This window comes from Sardina pilchardus, chromosome 11 (assembly GCF_963854185.1).
Source record: "Sardina pilchardus chromosome 11, fSarPil1.1, whole genome shotgun sequence".
In the NCBI taxonomy this organism is placed as follows: Eukaryota; Metazoa; Chordata; class Actinopteri; order Clupeiformes; family Clupeidae; genus Sardina; species Sardina pilchardus.
In genome coordinates, this window is record NC_085004.1 from 12,394,497 (window position 1) to 12,412,730 (window position 18,234).

The window sequence follows — 18,234 nt, forward strand, 5'->3', positions numbered from 1 at the left end:
TGAGCTGTAAAGTCAATGTTTTACTCCACATTCTATTTGCAGGGTTCATTGTGAATCTGTACATCTGTTAAGCCAGTAACAGAGACCATTAAGAAAAATGACACAACGCAATCATTGCATCTTTCCTCTATCCACCTCCGCACGCCCTCATTCATTTTGGCCTTTATCGTAGATAATCTGTAAACATGAACATCAAGAAAGAATCCTGATTGACAGACTTAAAAAAAAAAAAACCTTTCAAGGCATTAAAAAAAAAAAAAATCTCAAGGGTCCCCTAATCTACTGGTTAAACAAAGACAGTCGGGGAAGAGGGGAAGGATGGGAGGAACTCGGGCAGGCAAAAAAGTAAATTGCGGAACACAAGCTCATACTCAACAATTCAAGACGAATGCAGGTCATCACATGCAGCGGTGAGCCCAGACCGGGTCTCGGCCCTCTCCGAGCCGAGGGAGAAACAAAGTTAAACTTTAGCAAGCACTGCCAAACCGATCCCTTCCCTGACGATACAACGTAATGTGCTTGCTTCATTCTGTACATGGGAGATAATTACATTTCCATAACTCTTTTGATTCATGTGGCAAACAACCCCCTAGGTATTACAAATAATCATTAGCATTGTGTGACAAACCATACTGCTTTTTCTTTTGGAAATGATTGGCATCTCAAACATGTAAGACTTGAAGAAATAGGAGGCTTGCTGTAAATCACACTAGTTTGTTGTCCTTTAGTAGAGCTTATGGCCTGGAGGATGTTTGTCAGTACACTGTGAAATCACAGAATCCTTAGTCAAAAAGACTAAGAATAAAAGATAGAGAAAAGTATTTTTTTAACGACAGGTAGTTTTCAGTCAAGATAGCAACCCTAGGTCCTGTGACTGTTTAGGTCAATGACTGAGGGGAGCGGTTGGACAGAGGAGCTCCCCTGCTGTGTCTGCAGTTCAGTGTGCTGACGCTGGGGCCAGAGAACGGATCGTCGAGTTGACTTGAGTTGAGTTTGGATTGCCTGAGTTGTGTGATTCAGTGGAGTCCATTTTTTGAAGCAGTCTGCATAGTCATCGTAGAAAGTGTCAAATGTGTGTCGGTAATACAAACCCAATGTTGCATAGCGGTTTCAGCCACCCTTGGGCCTGGGGGAGCCACGACGCTCACATTTCAAACTTGTCACTGCTGTAGTCCGTGATGCTCAAAACAGGGAGCGAGAACAAATCCCGTCATCAGGAAGTGAACGTTGTTAACCATACATATTCAGTCAGAGAAAAAAAAGTCACAAAAGCATATTGTTTTTTTTAAATAGATCTCAATAGTATTCTTTAAAAATAATCCTGGCTAGTCAATATCTTCTAATGTTAAACGAGAACCTTAAAGACAATTGTGGAATGAAATTCTGAGTACTGGCCCTGTGTTTCCAGAGAGTAGTGTGAGGGTTCTGAGGTGAAGTGGTCAAGGATGGCACAAGAGTTTGCAACTATCCCTGTCTGCACGCCAACAGAGTTATACTCCAAAAGAACTCTAAAAGAGAACTTTTCTATTCTCTAAAAGAACTCCAAAGAGAACTGTAGCTAAATGTTCCCTTCAGTCTGTTGGACCACAGCTCTTCCAGGGATGTCGAGTGCCTGATTGGCTTTTGTACCACATTGCATCATAAGTCGGAAGCTTTGTAGTGGTGGTCCTGCTCGTAGGTAATAAATATATCACAAATACCCTCAACGTTTCCTTGCATAATTGCAAACACCATTTCTAGCATCTTTAGAATAATAATAACATTACTGTACACACAAAACAAGGTATCAAGGTAGGTATTTGTTGTGGAAAAAAAAGAGACAATAAAAATATGAAGTCATAACTTAAATCTCATTATCTTAATCCAGTGACGAAGGCAGCGCTGACACATTGGGTGAAACGAATGCACTGACGGCACCTCGGGAGTTAGCAACAGCTGGGGCACATGGGCCCGGGACTGCTTCAGAGGTATCATACACATTATACAGTAACGGTAACAGCAGCGAGACGGAGAGAGAGAAAGAGAGAGAGTGGGTTCTGAGGTTCTGAGGGTTCTCCAGGATCGGAGCTGAGCTGAGCTGAGCTGACCTACACGGGCCCGAGGAGAACCGAGGGAGGTCCAGCTGCTGCAGCCTTCTAAGCCCTGAGGAACCGGACTTAGCTGGGACAGTCGGCAGGGGAAGGAATGAGGGTTGCAATGCAGTTGCAATGTGCAAAATAAAAGTACACATGTACGCGCACACACACAGAAAGACAGACTGTCACAGGTCCAGAGGTCAATGTGACCGGTAAAAATGGAGCAGTTGAGAACAGAAAAGTGGCAGTGTACGTCAGGTGAGCATGTGACCAGTGTGAGAGGTGTGTGTGTGTGAGAGGAGCCTCTTGCTCAACGTGGTGATGGAGAGACTGTCCCCCCTCGAAGCTCCTGAGTGCTATCTAGACCCGTGTGTATAGTTCAGTAGTGTACAGAGAGGCTTTGGAAGGATATCTTTTACTGCAGTGTATCTGTTAGAGTGAGACAGATATTGAAAGATATGAAGAGAGAAAGAAAGAAAGAGAGAGAGAGAGAGAAGTGAACTGCCTGTGCTACAAACTGGTGACCTTCATATCTAGTAGGGCTGTTCACATCCAGTCTGCCTTCATTCTGGTATCTGCCTGTAGTATATGAAAAGGCCCTTTTATGAGGCCTTTCACAGCGTGGGCAGGACCCACAAGAAAACACTAGTGAATAACCTCTTGGGGAACAAGGCAGGGATGGACATACAATTTCAAAGAGAGAGACAAAGAGAGAGAAAGGAATAAGAAAGAAAATACCACTTGAGTGTGTGTGTGTGTGTGTAAGGGTGTACCGGTATGTAAGAGAGAGTGTCTGTAGTTAGCATCAAGAACATCAAGTGTGTGTGTGTGTGTGTGTGTGTGTGTGTGCGTGTGTGTGTGTGTGTGTGTGGCCCAGTCGGGCCCCTGAAGCCCAGCTGGGAGTCCAAAGGTCAGGTGGAGTGCTGATGGGCCCAAAAAACGAGGTAGTTGGTTCTGTGGATATGAGCTAGCCTGGCTGAGAGCCCCCTGCTGGTGGCAGGAGGGATTACTGGCTACTGGTAAACCGTGACGGTGGGCTGGGGGCCCACCACTGGAACTGCAGGTCCATGTGCAAATGCGCAGCTCCTCCTTCTCTGCGGAAGTGTGCCGCCGGTCCATCCAGAGGTGGGCTGGCTGTAAAATCTGACCGCCCTGCTGGGCGAAACAGACCGAATCTCTTGTAACGTTAAGATCATGCTCAACAGGCATACATGTTGGGAAATAAAAACATTCGTAACCCTGTTTTTTTTTTGTGTGTGTGTGTGTTTTTTTTGTGTGTGTTCCCAGTCTCTTCCCTCGTAAAAGGAAATCTGTGTTTTTTTTTTTTTTGAGATAGAAGTGTTTTTGCTCGTTCTGTGAGTTCTGGTTCTGTTGCGGACTGGAGAATGCCCAGGGGGGGCCACGCGGGAACGGATTTCCCGGTTTCTGCACGGCTCAGTGGGTGCGTGCGTGCTTGTGGCGAGGATCACTGGTTCTGCGCCGACTCGCCGATGCCCATCTTGCAGTCGGAGCCCAGGGGGCGCAGCGCCAGCGGCAGCTGGGGCACGGGTTCGCCCAGCCGCATGAAGAGCCCGTTGTCCAGCGAGGAGGGCGCGGAGGAGGGGGGTGTAACGCCACCGCCACCACCGCCGCCGCCCTGCAGCGGGTACGGGAACTGGAAGAGGCTCATGTCGGCGGTGAGGGCGGCCATGGCGGCGGGGTCGTGCTCGATCTGCACGCGCAGCCCGGGCTCGATCTTCTCCAGCCGCCGCTTGAGCCGCTTGGCCTCGCGCTCGCGCACCAGCCGCGCCTGCCGCTTCTCCGGCGTCTCGTTGGCGCGCTTGAGCCGCATGGCCTCGCGGTCGCGCTGCAGCCGCCGCGCCCGCTGCTCCTCCGACTCCTGCAGCCGCTGCAGCCGCTTGGCCTCGCGGTCGCGGAGGCGGCGGAGCTCGCGCTCCTCGGGCGACTCGCACGCCCGCTTGCTCTTCTTGGCCGTGCGCTCGCGCTCCAGCCGGTGCATGCGCGCCGCCACGGGCTCGTTGCGCCGGCGGGACGCCCAGTGCCGCATGGCCGGGGAGTGGGCCTCCGCCAGCTGCTGGTAGGCGGCGCAGCTGTTGCACACCAGCAGCACGCCCGCCGGGTACACGGGCATGGGGCTCAGGAGGTCCGGCAGGGGGGGCAGGCCGGCGCCGCCCGAGGGGCTGAGCGGGTCGGGGAGCGGAGGGAGCGACGGCGGCGTGGAGGAGGACAGCAGGCTGTCGGGGAGCGAGGGCAGCGAGGGCCCAGGCGGGGGCTGGGGAGAGGGGCCGCCAGACGGGTGAGGGTGGTGTTGAGGGTGGTGCTGAGGCCGAGGAGTCATGGAGCAGCCGCCGTCCATGCAACCGCTGCCGCTACCGGACAGGTCCATGCCGCTGGAGTTAAAGAAGTCTTTGAGCTTCTCCCTGCAAGGGGACAGACAAGCACAGGTCAATGACTGGCCGCTGACTTCAATCCCCCTGCTGTTTTTGAAAAGATTAGAGTACATTGTCAGCTGTTTCGGTCCACAGTTTTGGTCTTTTGAGTGTCGGCCTTTAGCCTTTTACTATTGACGCGCTCAACAGACCAAGGGAATGTAGTGTTACTGGGGGCAGTGAGTCATTCAGCATATTAACAGTGAGAATGTGAGACAGCTGAACGTGGAGGTGTCAGTAAAGCATTGTATTGGTACTGATGTCTGCTTACAACGCTAAATTAAGGGTTGAAGGAAATGACTGTGGAAGTTTGTTTATGTGACAGAGACTCACATTTCACATTTCAAGACTACTCATTTCTCAGGGTCACGTAGGCTGTTAGTATCAGTGAAATCTCGTTCAGGAAACATGCAGAGACCAGTTAACGTCTGGAGATTTCAACCACAACACATTGCATTTTATACAGCACTTTCCAAGGCACCTAAAGGGCTTTACAGTAAAGGGGAACCTCACTAACCTTTTAGTCTAGTAACTTGGTAACCTGGTTTCTTTGATAACTTTAGTAACCTGGTCTCTGTAAGAGTCCATAGCTGAGGTTGGAGCTCTCAGGAAGATCTGAGGCGCGATTCCCAAAACCATAGTTGCTAAACTGTTAGCAACTTAGTTGGTTGTCAATGGGAAATTGCATTGCAACCAACAACGTTGCTAACTAAAGCCTACCTTACACTGACAGACTTTGACAAGATTTGGGAAGATTCTTGAAAGATTGTAGTCTTTTCAATAATGCCCCTCATTCAAGCTTTACTCAAAAGACTACAATCTTTCAAGAATCTTTCCCAAATCTTCTCAAAGTCTGTCAGTGTAAGGTACAGTAAGCTTTAGTTAGCAACTATGGTTTTGGGAAACACGGCCCTGACTGTTCGAGTAGAGTGTTGGGTTGAAGGGAGCAAACCTGTTGAAGTTGGTGGTGTCGGTGAAGCGTGTGCCGCACACGGCGCAGTTGGACAGCCTGTCCTCGGAGTGGATGAGGAGATGGCGGCCCAAGGATCCGGGCGAGCTCAGAGCCCGCCCGCACACTGGGCACACAAAGCTCTTGCTGCCACCCACTGACGACGTATGCTGAGAGAGGGAGAGAGAGAGAGAGAGAGAGAGAGAGAGAGAGACAGAGATAGAACAAACATCGGAGTGAGAGAGATAGAGAGAGCGAAACATGAACGAAGGAAACCAGGGAAAGAGGAAGACAGAACGTGACTCTAGTAGAACTCTGGGGGCCACAGGGGGACTGTTACGTGAGTTCATTGAGCAGGACTGCGGTCCTCCTTCTGCACACTGAGTCATTCTCATCTGTGTGCTGGCAAACATACGCGGCTGCCAAGATGGCAGATATCATTGGTTGTGACACATAACCCCAGGGTTAAGTCCTTTATTGGATCCTGTTAGCTTATGATGTGGCCCCCTCCCCCCTCCCCCCATCCCTCCCTGGCTCCCTGGCTGGACTTGAGAGAGCAAGCTGCCCCTGGTGAGTTTAAGTGCTGCTTAGCCAGCGCTGGCCCCTTAGCCGGTGTGATTAGCGCTTGGGGTAGGCGTAGCGTAGCGTAGGTGTCCTCACCTGGTAGACGTGAGCGATGAGCTGCTCCGAGTGGCGGAACTCCAGCGTGCAGAGGGGACACATGTAGTTGCCCTCGAAGTCACCTCCTTCCTTACACTCCTGAGGAGGGGGGGGGGAGAAACACAAACGGCAGCAACACAAGCAGGCGTCAGGGCAGAGTTCGCGCACGAGTTACAGCACAGACATGAGGTGATAAGGATACAAGATACGCCCGCATACTTCAAAGAGTGCAGGTCGAGAGAGAGAAGCCCTCATTGACTCTCAGATGATAAAGCTATCTCACTGAGACTCTTGTTAGGAACACTCATGTTGTTGCTGACTAACATGTTGGCGAGCACCATCGTTCCACCTTCTTCATAGACCAACGGATCAGCAACCTCAAAAGACATCTCAAACCTCAAACAACTGCTCTTTAATGACTGACTACAGTGATTGTTGCACAGTTATATCCCCTCTTCTGACTAGTTCCCTTCTTTTCTCTAGGTGAGTGTGGTCACAGCTTGAGATGACGAGGGAACAAAAAAAGAAAAGATTGCAGTCTGTGAAGTCTGTGGCTTTGGCGTAAAATGTCTCCCAGAAGCCCCAGTGAGTCACTCCTCCTGTCGCCGTGACGCTCGGGAGTGTGCGTTGCCATAGAGGTGTGAATCACAAGACAGAAATAAGCCAAGACATATCCGTGCTTTTTTCTTTCTTCTCTTCTTCAGCGTCCCCGTTCCCATCTCAGTTCAGACTCCCGCTCGTTGCCTGGACTATGCTTTCGGCTTGACGTTAGCCTGCCGTTGACCTTACTGGCTGAACGGGTCTGACAGGCTTCAGTAAAGTATGTGTTGTGTGTTGTATAGCTGGGCACAAACGTAGCTCTACAAGAGATAAGGCTGAAATTCAGAATATTCCGTGTTCTATACCCCAGTAAGTACACCATATGAAATATGACACAAAAACGTTTAGCGTTCTCATATTTCATCACTCTAAACAACAAAATGCAACCCTTTCTAGGATTAGAGTGTGTGTGTGTGTGTGTTGACTCATCGCTTCCCTGCATGACTTCCTCTGAAAGATTTTGAAACTTCCGAGTTTACAGCAACCGTGCTGAGAATAATAAGCCGACACGCGCCAAGACAGAGCGCCAAACCAAACCGTGACGTCCACTAATTCAACACCTTTCACAATCCTCCATGGAGCCGGGGCGCCGTGCCACTGTGGTGCAACTGGCATCAGCGCCCGCAGCGCGTTTGAGTCTATGGGTGCCTCTCATTTGGCGTTTTATACACCCTCCCTTCCTTCCTCGATCCTCGTCCTCACTGATCTAGATAAAGAATGATGGGGCGGCAACAATGGGATAGTCTATCCAGTGTTAGTTATAGATCAGTGGCAACGCCCCTCGAGGACTGAGGATCGAGGAGAGAGTTTGAAAGGCACCCTATGTGCCCACGGGGACCTGAGATCAAGTCTGACCCGGGTCATTTCCCATGATCCCATCCTCAACTCTCTATTCCGGCCCCCCCCCCCTATGAGGCAAGTAGTAACCGCCACTCACCTCCTTGACCCCTCCCTCCTGGGAACAGTGGCGGCGGTGCTTGTGGCCGGTCATGATGTCGTCGGCGGAGGTGTTGGAGGACGAGTCCTCGCCGTGGTTGTCCAGATCGCTGTAACTCTCATCTACAGGAATGGAAGACAGACTAAAACCAGAACTACAGCCACTCCAGTAGCCAGTGCCCACTCAGTCCCAACCCCACATGGTCACCGCGGTCCGCCGTCAGAAGGGGAGCGATAGGAGCCAGGGTCTCGGAGCGAGGGTGCCCGACTAGCTCACCTGTCATGTGCTAAGGGTGTGCGGCTCACCTGTCATGCTGTCTTGCTCTTCGGCTTCCTGGGAGTTGATGCTGTGGCACTCGCTGTCTTCAGCGAAGTCGTCTCTCACGTCCATCTCCAAAGTGTGCTCAGAGTCCGCTAGCCCTGGGGTGTGGAACAGCCCTGAGGGAGGGGGGCAGAGAAGGGGTGGGGGGGGCAAATGACATGGATGGGTCACTGTGCAAGAAGACTGCAGACGAGAAACAACAGACTACGCAGTGGTGTAGTCTACGCGATACGCAGAACTACGCAGTATACTCACTTAAAAATCACAATCTCAGAATACCAACCATAAATGGGCGAGGAAACGCATTATCGTTTGTGGCTCATCATAGTATACCCACTACAGCTGACTACTACATCTCAGTATACCCACTACAGCTAACTACTACATCTCAGTATACCCACTACAGCTAACTACTACATCTCAGCATACCCACTACAGCTAACTAGACTACACCACTGAGACAAAGGGACCAAAAACCCCACATTGCCAGCCTGGATTTTATTCTGACTCGATTCATGCAAATAATCAACCAGCGCTGTGGTCTCTACAGGGGGAGAACTTTAACCAAGCGAGCCGGGGCCACCGCAGGGTGTGGTTACTGCTAAGGCAACTGTGATGAACACCACAAATGAACCACTTGGCAAATCTGCTGGATGGCTAAAATGGTTTCGGTTAACATGGATCGTCTTTTATAGTGTGGAGAACCTCAGGCACGGCTCGTAGAGTGGCGGTTGAGGGAGACAACGGCAGTAACGTAAAGCTGGCACACACGAGCATACGCATAGGATCCTTATGCTGCAGTACCCACACGCTAAAAATATGCACGGTGACACATACTGAATGCCCTCACTCACACACTCACTCACTCTCTCATTCTCCCACACAAGCTCACCAACCCCCCACACTTTACACAAGCAACACGCATACAATACTCCCCTCCCCTCCCCACACACACACACACACACGCACACACATGCATAAACATGGTGCAGTCCCAGGGGTAAAGAAGCAGGCAGTGCTCATGTTTGCTCCTCCGTCTGGGAGACGGCTCCCCGGCACAGAGAGAGCTGTCTCCCACAGACGCTTCCTCACACCCACACAGGCCTGCTCACATCTCCTCCTCCTCTCTCTTTCCCTCTCTCCACTCCATCTCTCCTCTCATCTCTTTCTCCAACTCCTCCTCTCTCTCTCTCCACTCCATCTCTCTACCTCCTCCCCTCTCTCTCTTGCTCTCGGTCTCTCCACTCCTTCTCCTCCTCTCTCTCTCCACTCTATCTCCTCTCATCTCCAACTCTTCCTCACCTCTCGCTCTCTGTCTCTCAACTCCATCTCTCTCTCTTCATCTCCTCCCCTCTCTCTCTACTCCATCTCTCCTCTCTCTCTTCATCTCCTCCCCTCTCTCTCTACTCCATCTCTCCTCTCTCTCTTCATCTCCTCCCCTCTCTCTCTACTCCATCTCTCTCTTCATCTCCTCCCCTCTCTCTCTCTCTCTCTCTCCCTCCACTCCATCTCTCCTCTTGTACACGTACGCCTCTCTCCAGGCCCTCCGTCATCTCCCTGCATCGCAGCGCAGCGCTTTGAAGAGCCGAGAGGCACTGCTGGGGCTCCGAGCTGCCGCCGCCGCCGAAGCGGCAGATCATACCATCTCCCACACTGCACCTCTCACGTGGCACGGCGTGGCGTGGTGCGGCGCTCGAACCCGCGCAGTGCCGTGCCGTGCCGTGCGTGCGTGCCAGGGAGTGATTGCTCACAGGGCCCTGTCCTGCCTGGCGCCCTCCTGAGGACTGTGCCACTGCGGAGAACAGAAGCCATGCCAGCCTGCTCATGCAGATCGTAAACACACGGGCACAAAGGGCACTGACCTCATTCTATATGAATGACTTAGAAAAACTCCGTTTCCCAGAAGCCCACCCGGCTCTATTCCAGTTCTGCCTGCGCATGGAGCTGGCTGGCTGGCCGGCTGACACTCAGCTGTTATGTGGGATGTCTCTCACTGCTCACCAACGGCTGCCTCTGTCCCACTTGCAGGTCTAAACACCTGATGTAATCTCTCATGATGTGTGTGTGTGTGTGTGTGGGAGGGGGGTACTTCTTGACTGTAGTCATCTAGGCCTGGCTGGACAGGTAATTGCAGCCTTCAGCTGATGTAAGCCTCGGGTAATATAGGGCATTAGGCCTAAGCAAGACTGTACACTAACAGAGAGAGGGAGGAGGGGGTGGGGTTATTGTGTTTATTTTAGATTGACTTCCAACTCTCCCATAACTGCCATCATGTCTTCCCCAGTGTGGCTGAGCTGGAGCTCTCGGAGCACAGGGAGGCTGGCTCTGTATGTGCTGAACTATGAACCACCACAACAGGCTAGTTCCACTGCGCCCAGCCAATGATTGATGTGTGTGAGAGAGAGGGAGAGCGAGCTGCCCATCCCCCATTGCCAGGATCTGTCTGTACATCTGTCTCACTCTACCCCCCCTCCTCCTCTCCTCCACCTTCTCCTCCCCTCTTTCTCTCTCTCTCTCTCCCTCTCGCGCATGTATGCTCTCTCACTCACTCACTCTCTCGCTCGCTCGCTCACTCTCTGCCACTCTGATGTTATCTGTGAGTCTGTGTGTCTGTAGGCAGGAGGTGACGCAGTGTCTGACTGGATCCAGACAAAGAGACAAACTCATCAGCCAACAGACACAGAGTAGGGTAGGGGGTGAGGAGGGGAGCTGGGGATGGGGTGGTGGGGTGGGGGCAAGCAAAACAAAACAGACAAAAGAGAGAATGCCAAAACTCAACTCAAACACTAAGCAATGGGGGTGCTCTTCAATTCAAACCACTGCCCCTCCTCCCCTTGAGAAAAAAAAAAACCCACAGACTTTTGAGACAGAAACATCACACTCTCGTACAGACACACAGACACAGACACAGACAGACACATACACACATACACAGGAAACGTTGGGGTGGGGGGGCAGAGGACTGGGGCCCCACCATTCCGTCTTGGTGTGTAAGCGCCGGCGTTTCCCGGAGCTTGGGAATAGTGAGACGCAGACATCAGATAATCCCAGACGCCTGCCTCGTTTCTCACTCCGCCTAATTGACAGCGTGGTATTCCAGTCAAGCCGGAGGAACCCCCACAAATGTCTCGCTCCTCCTCCCTCCACCTCCTCCTCGTTTCCCACCCCGGCTAAAAACTACCATTCCCCCACGGATGCCGCTCAACTCCAAGTGTCTAGAAATCAAACCTGGCCTCCCAAAAGACTACTTGACACCACACACACGCTAAAAAAACATAAATAAAACGCAACCGAGGAGGGTGTGAATGCTGCAAATTCACCTCCGTTTAACTCCACAACTCCTCCAGGCCCGGGGCAGCGCAGGCATGTGGTGGGTTATCGGAAGACCAATCTGTTTGTCAGCAGAGATGTTTAAAGCTCCGGGACGGACAACAAGCTTCAGGCGTGCCATGAATGTTTAGCTCAAACTTGAAAACTGAAATGAGTCTGGAAATGTGATTAGCATTTCCCCCCGGGTCAGCTCTGTGTGGTCTTAAAAAAGAAAAATAATAAGGTCTTCATGACTGTTGTGACCACCAAGAGTAAAAACATCAACAGTGCAAAAGGATCCATTTCCATAGGCACCAGAGGAGACCGCAGCTTTAACGGTTACACAGGCCGCCCCAGACAGTAAATAATTAGTGTTTATTATGAGAGAAGTGAAGGACTGTGGGAGCATTTGCCAATGATAGCTATAGCTATAGCAATTGCCCAAGTAGGCCTCTTCAGTCCTCAAGTCAGTCTGGAGTTTGCTGAAACAAAACCAACTTCTACTCACAAGCTTAGGATTACACTGAGGACAAACAAGTCCCCTCTCCCTGGTTACAATCAGCACCACATCAGGACGAGCTTGCAGTTGGAATACCATCTTAAAACGAAACTATGTTTAGAAAAGACGTCTAAAGACCGTAGGACAACTGGGGCAGATTATTGGGAGAAATCCCCTTGGGTGGCCCCGCACGCCCTCTCCGGTCCCGAAAGCCCCGGTGACACTGCTGGGAATCAGATACGCAACTGCAGAGCTCACCAGCGAGGACCCAGAGCACCCCAGGGCCCAGTGGAACTACACACATAATCAGCCGTCTCGCCCCCGAGAGGTGCCTGGCTCTTCTGCTCACAGGGCAGTTAGGCTACACAAAGATCAGCCAGGTTACTACTGATGACTCCCATGGTGGTGGAATACAGTGGGAGCCACCAAGAAAGGCTGCTCTGTATGAAGGGAGAGTTACATGACGGCACGCTTACACTTACAGGGAGACTACACCAGGCACGTAACTGGAGCGCTCCGTTTGCCTCGCACAAAAACGGTTATTAGATGACTGTTGTCTGTTGTCTGAAGGAACACGCCACTATCGGATCTGGTGGTGTAGCCAGTTCCATTGATCATAGTGGAAGCTGATTGTTGCCGCAGACGCAACTCGGACAGAACACTTCAGTTACCCGTCTGGTGTAGCCGCCCTGTTCCTCATGATGCTGATCACTGAGCCTTTACAATTCATCTGAGGGGGGTTTAACCATCGCACTTTAGTTTGGGCTACAAAGGACTCTACCATTCGCATCTGACGTCTAACAAACACACACACACACACACACACACACACACACACACACACACACACACACACACACACACACACACACACACACACACACACACACACACACAAATGTCTTATCGTGGCCATGTCATCTCATACCAGCCAACAACACCCCATGTTATGGTTGTGAGTCACCTACATGTGTGAATGCCATCCCGTCTCTGGCTTCAGTCAAGAGACAGCCCCAAACAACATACAAAAGCATACCATGTATTACATGGACTGTAACACATAGGCTATAACACAGATTTTGACAGAGATAAGGTTATTACACAGGCTCTCACAGACAAGTATGGTTATTAAACAGACTCTAACAGGTAAGTTATTAAATAGACTCAAACACATAGGAAAGGGTACTAAACGGAATCGAACAGACACATAGGCAAGATAAAAGAAGATCAAATCATAAACAGAGCCCCAATAGCCTTAAAATGACTGGAACATAGTTTCTACTCATATGGCGACTGTAAGGTCCAGATGATTTCTCCACACAGCAATAGCCTACAACTTAATCATTTTCAGCACAAGCGCCATACTGTATTTGAACTTCACATAATGAGAGTTGAAAGGTGAAGTCAACATGCCAGAGCATGCATCCATGTGGGCTCAAACAAAAACTCATCTCTTTACAAGACAAACACATACATTCACAAATGTGCGCGCACACACACACACACACACACACACACACACACACACACACACACACACACACACACACACAGTCCTTAAACACATATATGTGGGCCAGGCTAGACAAGAGCAACTGTGTAATTACAGGGCAACAATTGAATAGTGTCTCCTATGAAATAACAATCCCCTGAAATAACAGCACGTTTAAAAATGTTGATTATCATGCAGTACCTTAGCTCATTTGAATGTGGACAAGACCTCAGTCTCCATTTGTGACGAGTAAAAGTTGTGATCAAGTGTCAAGCATGTAACTATATTACCAGATTATAATGCACTAATTTTGCATTTGTTTGTCAACCTCAGAAGATCATTTTACTCGAGCGAGACAGTTTGCCTATTTGTAAAGCCTGTATAAACATGACCAAGCATACCATGCTCAGATTACAATCATAATTCTCAAACACACTATTAACTCATTGGCTGCCAGCGATTTTCAGTGCAGAGCGCTCCATACTGCCAGACGTTTTACAGCATTTTGACTGTTTTTCCAAGATCCACCGAACGGTGAGCTTTATGACTATGTAAACACCGAAGGTACCAAATGAAAGAGTAGACTCTCTTCTTTCACCAGGAAAAAACGGCTTGTTTCTATCGTTTTCCGTTCTTTAGTAATCGTCAGTAGAACATGGGTTAGTTTTGCTAAAAACACCTGTTTTTGACCAAAACATGGAGAAAACGATCTTTTTGTGAAAATCAACTTTTAACGTTAGCGTTTCAGTAGTATGTCAACCACGATTGCACTGTTGTCTCGTCAGTCTCGTCAAGGTTGCTAGGGACTCTGATGGTCGCTAAAGACTCTGAACAGGATGCTAGACTTAGCAAGCTAGCACTAGCAAGGTTGTTGTTAGTCTATATCGCAATATCCAATGTAAATGGATCATACCGTTCACGTGTTTTCCATCCTTGATGTAAGAAGTAAGCATATTTATTCCCTGCATCGCGTGCAAACTAGATCCACTGTGGTCGATCTTCAGTGAGTTTGCTAGTTGTCTCTGCATGACTTGTGCACTCTAGGCAGATACTAATGATCCAGATGGCACTGTTGCCATCTAGAGGTTCGGATCGCTAGTGCAGTCTGTTTACAAGCCTGAAACTCTGCCAGATCGTTCCCAAGCCCACCCAGGAGCCCTCCCCATTGAAAAACGCAATTGACGTCTAAAGACGTCAATGGCAGTCAACGTATGTGTCTGAAATGACGTTTAAAGACGTCAATGGCAGTTAATGAGTTAAGAAGAAATGAGGTTGGGAAGCACAAAGACAATCAAACAGTTTAATAAAACGTGACTTCTAATTGAGTCAATATAACTCTCGCTTTAGGAGAAATGTATCTTCGTGAGTAACGTTAAACGGCAATTGAAACATTGTAGCCAATCCAGTGCATGTACAATGAACCATATAGCCTACGTTTAGCGACCGACAACGTTTCCAGAGAGCACCTTATCTACGAAATGATGAAGGATAAATGAAAGAAACTACGATTAGCCAAACTCAGTTGTCTGCCTTACAGTTAGGAGAAGATAAATTAGAATAGTGTTACAATACCTGAGATACCTACAATTAACTTTGAAGGGGTTTGTCTGTTTCCGTCTGGACATATTATTCCCCACTCCCGGCTGGAAAAAAACCCTCGAGTCTCCTCCTAACCCCGACAAATTTGAAGATTCCTCAGACCACTCCAGCGAAAATGAGTAAAATGACTCCCGTGAAGGAGTACAACTATTAGGAAGTGAAAATGAAAAAGAATACCCGGTGATCAAAGAGCTCAAACCAAGCAGCGATGTAACGCGGCGCGCTACATTGATGTTAGATGGGTTTCATTTAATTTGAGGAAAATAAAAGATACGCGGAATTTTCAAAGAAAAAACATAACGCAGGCTACTGGTTTAGTTCTTCTACGGCACGCACGTCCCTAATCAACTCCCATTGTAAACAAATATCCCTAACGTTTGATAATAACAATCCTGTGTCCGGGTTGGGATGTTCTTCGCTTTACAGCCCCGGTTGCTCTCCGCGTCTGCGCCGTTGACGCTTTGCCAGTGCACTGCAGAGATCCACCGCCGACATTCACTTATACATAGCTGGTTTGTTTGCACATTGAAGGCTACAGGAACACCGAAACGCATTGTGGGATATATACCATAACGCCGGAGGACCATATAGGAGCCGATGAAATGACTGAGCCTGCGTACGCCTGCATATGAAACCAGGCCAGGCAATATAACATTCCTTAGTGTAATAGATTTATGGTAGAGAGGTAAAATAGGTAGACCTAACTGATAACTCCTCTGATATTTTTGAGAGAAATGTCGTTAAACAATATAGGCCCATAGGTGTAATGCTGGCCAGATCACGTTTCATTGTATTGTCCCTAATGCAATTTCTCAGTGTTTCTTCTAAATTCTGAATAACAGACTGAATCACACCTGTGTTAAATAGCCAACTGGTCCCGAAGTAAATGTTATGCTGCTCCCATTGAATGGGGAAAATGTAGAGTACGACTATATTTGAAAATGTATGTCCAGAGCATGCTATAGAATTGCCTTCTACAATGTTCAATGTTGCTGATCTGAGAATTTGAATAGATCCTGATGTGCCCACTAGATGGCGCTCATTTGCCAAGCAGTTTGATCGGCTTTGACCTACTTACTGTAAAGGAGAGAAGCTAAGCAGTGAGTTTAGACTCGGATTGTGAACAATTAATGTTCCTCCAGATCAAAACCTTTTATCAAGAATCATGATGAAATCCACATAAACATGTTACATTAATAGGTTAAGTAAATTAGCTGCATTCTCACAATTTTTCACACTGATAAGCTCTATGAATTGGGAAGTCAGAGATTTTTTTTTAACCCTTCGGGCCGAAGAGGTGTCCATCTGTCCGTCTGTCTGTCTGTCTGTCTGACTGACTGTGTGTGTGTGTGTGTGTGTGTGTGTGTGTGTGTGTGTGTGTGTGTGTGTGTGTGTGTGTGTGAGAGAGAGAGAGAGAGTGTGTGTGTGTGTGTGTGTGTGTGTGTATTTTTCACCAAGAGTTCTTGTCATTTTTAATATATCAGACACCTTCTCTGCACTCAGTGCACTGCTATTCAGAATCACCTGACAGTACACTTATAGCATTGCAGTTCAAATTGCATAACAGCAACTCAGAATCGATGGCAGCTCCAGGAACGCGTGGAGCCTGCTTTGGGCCTGCACTTCACAAATTAATGAGCTGGTCACAAAGCACATCGCCACTGTCAAGAAGCCACAGCTGCGTTCCACTTCATTAGGTCGCTTAAGAAAGCTGGTCAAGAGGCTGATGATGACTCAGGCCATACATTCTGAATTCTCTTGTGAGCTAATCATATTTCTATACATTGATGGGACAAGAACTCAGACTTGCGGCCACCCTTAACTTAGGCTACAGCATGTAGCCCTGCTATAAATACTGTATTCCATTACAAGCTAAAGTCCTACACATAAAATCCTACTTAATTACCACTGAATCTTACTGAGAGTACATACGAATTATCAGCTAAACGCAGTTCAAGTTTAAAATAGAAATGCTAGTTTGGTCCCCCTGAGTGATGTATCATTATCAGATTAGTAATAAGGACACATCACTGGGTATGTAAGCAGCATGCTATTACTAATCAGGAGGCGGAGCTACAGACCACTGAATAGTTTCTCATATCTAACTGTGATCACAGCACACTGGTTTTCGTAAGGCGTCAGAGAGTAGGTTGGATAATAATCAATGTGTTGTATTAAATACCAGAATGTTTTTTGAAAATATATTATCCATTATGTAGCCTAAAATATTGATCTCAGAGGCAACCATGCCGAGCAAATAATGAAAGTATACAATCACATTAAAGACTGAATAGGCTAGAAATTAGTGTTGGTTAGTGTTAGACAATGTTAAACTAAATTCATGGTGTTTTAAATGAACCTTTCCTGACGCATTGCATTTGATTAGGTCAATGATACAATAAGAAAATGTATTCATTGTCATGACAGACTGTTCTGGTATGCTGTGTTCCCCTAATAATTTACCTGAGACAACAATGCAGGCATGTTGATAAAAAAAAGTGATCCCTGACCAATTTCATAATGCTTTCAAGAATTGCAAATAGTCTTAGTAGTAATCTCAGTAACTGTCTTGTAATGTGGGCTGATTTATGTCAGCCCAACAGAAGACTTATCTTTTACAATATGGTCTCTCAGCTTATGTTTCTCTGTCTGTCATGAATAGATGATAGGTCTCGAATCTTACTTCCTAAATCTGTTAGTCAAATTGGTTGAGAGAGGCTTACCAAGGCCTATCTCTAGTAAATAATATATATGTTTTTCTTTAATAATAAGAAGAATAATTGCTTTTTGAATTTGGGCAAGCTGTAAGTTGTCAAAAATATGATCAACAATCATACAGAAGAATGTAATGGGTGGAACCCCATTAATGCTAGCCTAGGGTTCTTCTGATAGGCTGCAGTCTAAAAAGCAATGTAAACATAGTACTGTATAATAGAACATCCCAAAATAGCTATACCACAACCACAACAAATGTCTACAGTAGGCTACAGTCTAGTCACCATTGGCTGTGAACAACCAAACCATAGGCTAAAGAAACAGTCCCTATACAGAGCCACATGGTTGGTGGTAATAATGCATACAGAGGTAGCCTAAAATATATTTGGGCAGTTGTCATAAACTGAGTTGTGTATCTATCTACCACTACTGAGTTGTACTTTGGACTACTCAATATTGAGTTGTACAGACGTCATCGTAAAATAATCGTTGGTGCTTCGCAAAAAAATCAGTTTGTCCTCTCATGCTTACCGTAGCATTGATGTGGCTCAAGCAGGAAGATTCCACGTCACTCGAAAGGACCAGAGAAGCAAACTAGCCACGGATGCGGAGATAAAAAAGAAACGGGAATAACACAGACAACCTGAAG

The 18,234-nt window shown here is 48.1% G+C and overlaps 2 protein-coding genes across 4 annotated transcripts in view; one reads left to right on the forward strand and one right to left on the reverse strand.

Moving 5' to 3' along the window:
* On the reverse strand, positions 1-18,230 carry znf821 (zinc finger protein 821). Of its 3 annotated transcripts, none has more exons than XM_062548660.1 (6): positions 18,117-18,230; positions 7,956-8,087; positions 7,651-7,772; positions 6,114-6,212; positions 5,457-5,623; positions 1-4,495 (listed from the first exon to the last, which is right to left on the reverse strand). In XM_062548660.1, the coding sequence occupies exons 2-6, from the start codon at positions 8,038-8,040 to the stop codon at positions 3,541-3,543; spliced, it is 1,428 nt and encodes a 475-aa protein (XP_062404644.1). In that variant the 5' UTR covers positions 8,041-8,087; positions 18,117-18,230; the 3' UTR covers positions 1-3,540. The 3 variants fall into 3 exon arrangements, with proteins under 3 accessions (XP_062404644.1, XP_062404642.1, XP_062404643.1); XM_062548658.1 differs by lacking the exon at positions 18,117-18,230 and adding an exon at positions 14,857-15,306; XM_062548659.1 differs by lacking the exon at positions 18,117-18,230 and adding an exon at positions 14,844-15,306.
* copb1 (COPI coat complex subunit beta 1) overlaps positions 18,097-18,234 on the forward strand; it is a 12,920-nt gene continuing 12,782 nt past the window's right edge. Inside the window, exon 1 of the mRNA XM_062548657.1 lies at positions 18,097-18,234. The gene's annotated coding sequence lies outside the window, so the exon portion shown is untranslated.